Source organism: Marmota monax, unplaced genomic scaffold, assembly GCF_021218885.2.
Source record: "Marmota monax isolate L192 unplaced genomic scaffold, Marmota_monax_Labrador192_F-V1.1 WCK01_AAM20220418_F8-fsc01390, whole genome shotgun sequence".
Lineage (NCBI taxonomy): Eukaryota > Metazoa > Chordata > Mammalia > Rodentia > Sciuridae > Marmota > Marmota monax.
This window is the reverse complement of record NW_026694292.1, coordinates 1-7,809: the sequence shown is the minus strand read 5'-3', so window position 1 is coordinate 7,809 and position 7,809 is coordinate 1. Positions and strand designations below refer to the sequence as shown.

The 7,809-nt window shown below is 36.7% G+C and overlaps 1 gene segment (V, D, J or C); it reads right to left on the bottom strand.

The window, feature by feature from the left end:
• Positions 1 to 744: 744 nt before the first annotated feature.
• LOC124109007 (immunoglobulin lambda variable 2-11-like) lies at positions 745 to 1,253 on the bottom strand. The segment is given in 2 exon segments: positions 745 to 1,070; positions 1,194 to 1,253. Coding segments are annotated over 2 exon segments (366 nt in total).
• Between the last annotated feature and the right edge of the window lie 6,556 nt (positions 1,254 to 7,809).

Below are 7,809 nucleotides of genomic sequence, written 5' to 3'. Positions count from 1 at the left end.
TTTTGATCTTTTCCCAGGGAAGTTTCATGTGTATTGAACCTTGACTGAGGTTTGGGGCAGTTGCAGCTCCAGTAAGCTTTGTAATCATGAGGGCAAAAAAAACCCCTATATTCCATAGTGTATGTGGTTACTAAGCAATGGCATTCAGTAGCTTAGCTGTATTAAGATACTTTTTTAATTGTATTTTTTATTTACAAGGGTTTGTCAGGATGTTATTCCACTGTAATTTGAGGATCATATGTCTGTATATGGAATTAATCTTTCATTCTAACTGGGGTTCCTTCTAGGAATTTGGTTGCACACTGTGGAACTCATAAAAATTGAGAATCCCCAAGAATGAGTTTCTCACCCTCCAAATATTTCTTTCATTAATGAAAAAAGGAGACATTTACCTAACAGCCATCCTAACTAGGAGAAAACTCACATACATTGACCTGAGGAACTTGTGATTTCACTGAGAACTGGAGGAATTGCATCTATAGGCATGGATTTAACCTTCTCTTTCATTAGATAAAGGATTAGAGAGACCACATCACCAGAGCAAAGTAAGCTGTCACTGTCCCAAGAACTTAAAAACAGGGCTACACTTTGTGTGTTATTTTGCTATGAGAAAGTAGAGGAGCTGAGAGAAACTAAGTTTCTAGTTCATGTTGCAGGAAGAAATCTCTGTACCAAGTTGAGGAAGCATCTTCAGAGCAAGACACAGCTTCTATGCTTTGCACAGGTTTTGGTCTCACTTCTCATTCAACTTGCCCCACTGTGGTAAATGTAATTGCCTGCATATGAACAGCAGTAGTAATCAGCCTCATCCTCCAGCTGCAGCCCAGAGATGGTCAGAGATGCTGTGGTGCCAGACTTGGAGCCAGAGAAGCGGTCAGGGATCCCTGAGGACCGACTACTAACACCGTGAATCATGAGTTTATGGGTTGTTCCTGGATGACTTTGGAACCAGGACACATGTTTATATCTCCCAATGTCACTGCTGGTTCCAGCACAGGAGATGGTGACTGACTGTCCAGGAGTTCCAGAGACTGAGGGAGGCTGAGTCAGAGCAGACTGGGCCCAGAAACCTGGAAAGAGGGAAACACACTCTAGGTTGAATCAATGCTTGGTCTCCTAACCTGAGCATGAGGAGGGAAAACATCAACCCAGATGTCCCCAAGAACCCTTCTCAGCAAATGTCACACTTTTACCCTGATTGAGGAGGATAAGCAGAAGCAGAGTCCAGGCCATGGTGGAAGTGCCCCAGAGAACTCCCTGCTCAGATTCTAGCACTGGGCCTGGCTCCTCCAGATTGCTTTTATCTCCCTCCTTGTCTCAGAGAGAGGAAGTCCTCAATGCAAATCTGCTTTCTGCACCTGCCTCTCTCCTCAGCCATATCTGGCCTGTCCTGGATTCTGCACACTCCTGAAGCCCTCTGCTGAAGAGTTCAGCTGTGGGAATAAAAATTTCCTGCCTTAGATTTCTTGAGAATCAGAAACTTGAATTTACTATCCTCCATTGCCCAGGAGAGTAAGATCTGTTGAACTCCATCATCTCTGTCAGCTCCAGGATCTTCAGTGTCTCTGGTAAGATGTCACTGTATCTCCGTGAACCTCCAGGGCTGGGCCACCCCACAGTGCCCTCTCCTGGTGCCTATCCTCCAAGATCTCTTTAATGACAGGAAACAATTCTGACCACACCAAGAAACACCTGCTATGGTTGTTGTTGTGGGGTCTCCTCAGAGACAGCCATGTTTCTGTCCCTCCCTTGTGAATCTGTGGTAGCTTATGCAGAATCAAATTGCACCAGTATGTCTGTCACTCCCAGCCACTCAGCATGTGTCACAGACAATCCATGGGTCACTGTGAAGAAGGCTCAGGGAGGGAACAGGATGTCCCACGCATGGCCATAGTCCTGACTTGATTCTACACTTTCATTCCTGCCTGTCCATTTCTGAGTAATGACCAGTTTTGTTTCAGTGGCTGAATCTCAGTCTCAAATGTGAGGAACAGGAATCCTACCCCTTGGGTAGGGTATCTGTAAGGAGATGAGAGCAAGATGGGAAGGGTAAGATTTGACAATAGGTCATTTCTATCCAAACAAGAGATATTTATTTATTTTAATGTATTTTGTTTTTAATGGATTTTAATTTTATTTTATTGATACTGGTTACTGAACCCCAAGAATTCAACCACAGAGCCCCATCTGAAGCATTTTCTATATTTTATTTAGAGACAGGAACTAGCTAAGTTGCTTAGGGCCTCATCATGTTGCTGACACTGGCTTTGAACTCATGATCCTGTGCCTCAGCCTCCAAGCTGATGGTGTTACAGGCATGAGACACCATGTCCCAAAAAATATTTTATATTTTAAACTGACATTTTATATTATGGGGTACATGATGGTATTGTTACACATATGATTAAGTCAAGCTAATGAACAAATGCAATACCTCATTTTTTAAAATTCAATATACTAGATTTTATTTTATATGTGTAGCAACCTTCACCCTTTTTTATTTATTTTTCATACATGAAAATAGTGGAATGTATTACACTCATTATTACCCATTTACAGCACAAGTTTCACAAGTTTTCCTAACTCTTATATAAGTATGTTTATGCCAAAATATGCCATTATACATGTACTCTTTTTTAAGTACATTACAATTCTTAATACACATATATACCACAATTTTTCATATCTCTGTTTGTATATAAGGTATGTTAACACCAACTTCAAATGTTCTTACATAAATTTTGTATAATGATGACCATTACATTCCCCCATCCTTGCTATTCCCCTTCCCCCTCCCTTTCCCTCCCACCCCTCTTTCCTATCTAGAAATAATCTTCCTCCCAAGCTCTCCCTCCCTATCCCACTTTGAGTCTCCCCCCTATATCAGAAAAAAAATATTTGGCATTTGTTTTATGGGGATTGGCTAACTTCACTTTGCATAATCTTCTCTAATGCCATCCATTTACGTGCAAATGCCATTATTTTGTTCTTCTTTAGTGCTGAGTAATATTCCATTGTGTATAAATGTCACATTTTTTTAATCAATTAACCACTGAAGGACATCTAGGTTGGCTCCAAAGTTAGCTATTGTGAATTGTGCTTCTATAAACATTGATGTGGCTGTGTCCCTGTAGAATCTGTTTTTAAGTCCTTTGGATGTAGACCGAGGAGAGGGATAGATGAGTCAAATGGTGGTTCCATTCCCAGTTTTCCAAGGAATCTCCATACTGCTTTCCCAACTGGCTGCACCAATTTGCAGTCCCACCAGTAATGTAGGAGTGTACCTTTTACCCCACATCCTCGCCAACACTTGTTGTTAGTCTTCATAGTAGCTGCCATTCTTACTGGAGTGAGATGGTATCTTAGAGTAGTTTTGATTTGCATTTCTCTGATTGCTACAGATGTTGAGCATTTTTTCATATATTTGTTTATTGATTGTATATCCTCTTCTGAGAAGTGTCTGAAGCATGCACTGGAGAAAAGATAGCATCTTCAACAAATGGTGCTGGGAAAACTGGAATTCCATATGCAACAAACTGAAATTGAATCCCTATCTCTTAACATGCACAAAAGTTAACGTAAAATGGATCAAGGATCTAGGAATTAAACCAGAGACTATGTGTCTAATAGAAGAAAAAAAATAGGCCCTAATCTTCATCACATGGGATTAGGCCCAACTTCCTTAATAAAGCTTATAGCTCAAGAATTAAAACCAAGAATCAACAAATGGGATGTATTCAAACTAAAAAGTTTTTTTTTTCTCAGAAAAAGAAACAATCTGTGAGGTGAATAGGGAGCCTACATCCTGGAAGCAAATTTTTACCCCTCACACATCAGATAGAGCACTAATCTCTAGAGTATATAAAGAACTCAACAAGCTAAGCACACACAACAGAAAAAAAAAATAATCCAATCAATAAATTGGCCAAGGACCTGAACAGACATTTACCATTGTTTTTAATTTAATTAATTTATTTATTTTTAATTCTGCAGTGCAAGATATTGAACCAGGGCCTCAGTGTGGTAGGCCAACACTACCACTGAGCTATATCCTTAGTCCTACTAGTGATTTTTTTTTATTTTAATTTTTTAATGACTTCACTTATTTTCTTGTGTTATTTAAATCTGAAGGAACTTGTTTAGTATTTTTTGAGCAAACTTGTATTGTTGAATTCTTCCAGCTTTTGATTTCTGGGAGTGTCTTAATTTTTTTTCTTTTTTAATGGGTTTTTTAATTAATTAATGTATTTTCATTAGGTATATATGATAGCAGAATGCATTTTCATTCATTGTACACAATTGCAGCACAACTTTTCATTTCAGTGGTTGTACAACCAGGGTACTACAGTAAGAGACTCATAGTGCAGTTGATGAAATGTCAGAGAAAAAAGTTCAGAATGTACATTACCTCATTTTTTAAAGCAACATTACTGAGTTATACCTCATACAACAACAATTCAACCATTCCAAGTATATGCTACAACGTGCTTGACCATGTTCAGAGTTGTGCCACTACCATCACAATTAATTTTAGAGCATTTTCGTCACAGAAAAAGGAAACTCCATGATCATTAGCAGTTTTCCCAATTTCTCTCTCTCTCAACATCTTCATTCACTCTTCCTACCTGTGAAAGAAATCATTTATTCACTTTCCATTTCTATGTGATGCACTATTCTGAAATTTTAAAATCACTTTTATCTGAAGAGAATATTTAAGATATATTCTTATTTGATTTTAAAAAACATAATACATTAGCATTAACTAGAATCATCACACTATGCCTTAGACCATTGGAAATCATTCTCCTGTATGACAGAAAACCTGTCCCCTTTTACAAGGATTGCACTTTTGTTCTTATTCCTAACCCACCTCACCCCTGCTGTGGAATCGTTTTACTCTCTACCTCTGTGAGTCCTTCTCTTATATATTCCACATATAATTAGTTTATATGGTGTTTATCTTTCTGTGCCTATCTTATTTTACCTAGCATAAACATCTTTTATTTTTTTCTATAAACATCATACTTACCTAAAGATTACATTCAATTTTATGTTTAACTTATTTAAAATATCTGGTATCTTCTTGGTTTTGTTCTGACCTATCACATGAATATGGCATGATCAACCATACTTATCTGAAGGATATTGAATAAAACTAGCTAGAGGTGTTGAATAGTTTTTCATATATTTGTTGATCAATTGTATTTCTTCTGTGAAGTGTCTGTTCAGTTCCTTAGCCCATTTATTGATTGGATTATTTGTTGTTTTCTTGTTAAGTTTTTTGAGTTCTTTATATATCCTTGAGATTAATGCTTTATCGAAGGTGTATGTGGTAAAAAAAAAATTTCTCCCAGTCTGTAGGCTCTATCTTCACATTGTTAATTGTTTCATTTGCTAAGAAACAGCTTTTGCATTTAAATCCCAATTTATTGATTCTTGACTTTACTTCTTCTGCTTTAGGAGTCTTGTTAAAGAAGTTAATCCTAGGCTGATATCATGAATATTTGGGACTTCTTTTTATTCTATTAAGTGCAGGGTCTCTTTTCTAGTGCCTAAGTCTTTGATCCAGTTTGAGTTGATTTTTGTTCAGGGTGAGCAATAGAAGTTTTATCATTTTGCACCATATGGATTTCATGTTTTTCTGGCAGCATTTGTTGAAGAGACTATTTTTCTCAGGTGAATGTTTTTGGCACCTTTGTCTAGTATGACAAGCCATATTTATGTGGGTTTGTCTTTGTGTCTTCTATTCTGTACCATTGGTCTACAATTCTATTTTGGTGCCAATAACATGCTGTTTTGTTACTATATCTCTGCAGTATAGTTTAAGGTGTGATATTGAGATGTTCCCTACTAAGAATTGCTTTACCTCTTCTGGGTCTTTTATTTTTCCAAATAAATTTTATGATTGCTTTTCCTATTTCTATGAAGAGTGCTATTTGGGATTTTAATAGGAATTGCATTAAGTCTGTATAAAACTTTTGGTACTATGGCCATTTTGACAATATTAATTCTGCCTATCCAGGAGCATGGGAGATCTTTCATCTTCTCAAGTATTCTTCAATTTCTTTTTTTAGGGTTTGTAGTTTTCATTGTAGAAATTTTTCACCTCTTTTATTAGATTGATCCCCACATATTTTACTTTTCTGAGGCTATTGTAAATGAGATAGTTTTGCTAGTTGTTCTTTCAGTGGATTCATCGCTGATGTATAAGAATGCATTTGATTTGTGGATGTTGATTTTATATCTTGCTACTTTGCTGAATTCATGTATTAATTTTAGAAGTTTTCTGGTGGAATTTTTTGGATCTTCTAGATATAGAATCATGTCATTAGCAAACAGTGATAGTTTTTGTTTACCTATTTGTATCCCTTTAATTTCTTTCTTTTGTCTAATTGGTCTAGTTAGAGTTTCAAGGATGATGTTGAATAGAACTAGTGGAAGAGGACATCCTTATTTGTTCCAGTTTTTAAGAGGAAATCTTTCAATTTTTCTCTATTTAATGATATTGGACTTGAAAATCAAAACTAAAATAATATTTCATCTCCCTCCTGTCAGAGTGGCAACCATCAAGAATACAGGCAACAATAAATGTTGGCAAGGATGTGGGGAAAAAAGTACACTCACACATTGCTTGTGGGCTACAAAGTGGTACAAATACTATGGAAAGTAGTATGGAGATTCCTCAGAAAAGTTAGAATGGAAACACTGTTTGACCCAGCTATTCTACTACTCCTTTATAATCAAAGGACTTAAAATCATTATTCTATAATAATGCTGCCATGTCAATGTTTATAGCAGCTCAATTCACATCAGCTAAACTATGGAACCAACCTAGGCATCTTTCAATAGATGAATGGAGAAAGAAAATGTGGTATATCTTTTCAATGGAATATTACTCAGTTTTAAAGAAGAGTGAAATGATGGTATTTGCCAGTAATAGGATGGAGTTGGAGAATATCATGCTAAGTGAATTAAGCCAATTCCCAAAATACAAAGGAAAAATGTTTTCTGTAATATGTAGTGCTAATTTGTCAGTCCCGCTGACAATATGTAATTCCTGGTATAGCAGAGATGCTTAAGAAGGACACACACACACACACACACACACACACGCATTCAGTAGAAAATGAGCACCGTCTTTACTTTTTTCTCTTTCTTTTATACAGCATTGTTAATTAAAAAAAGGGAAAGAAAAAACATCCTTTTGTCAGCTTAATCCTTACAAGCTTAGATAAACATTTCCAGGAAAACTTTGTTTATGGTCACAGTGCTCTATATTTTTTATCAATTAACTTGTGGTTATTTATTTCCAGGCAAACACACACACACACACACACACACACACACACACACACACACACATATATATATATATATAATATTTTACACTTGGCAGAACATTTTTTTTCTCCTATCTTCTTAAGACAGCAACAAGGACACAGTTTGAAGAGTTCATACTTTCTCACAGAACTCCTTGTTTTGCTAAGCACAGCAAAACTTAACTGTTTGTGTGCGTTAGCTCACAGTTCCCCCTTAAATAACAATGACGGCAATTGTGCCTGTCTTAGGTTGTGAACCATATTGTAACATTTTTACCCATTATGGAGGACTTTCATTGATGGAAAATGAAAGCCTCTGTTTTAGGTTGATATGTGTAGTGATTTATCTTACCTGTCACTGGCAACAATCATCCAAACCATCAGGGGACGTATGAAGTCACTACAGGAGGACGAGATAAGAGACAAGTGGTCATACAGCAACCAATGAAACAAACAAGTATAGACATGTCAAGTATCAAAATTACACATA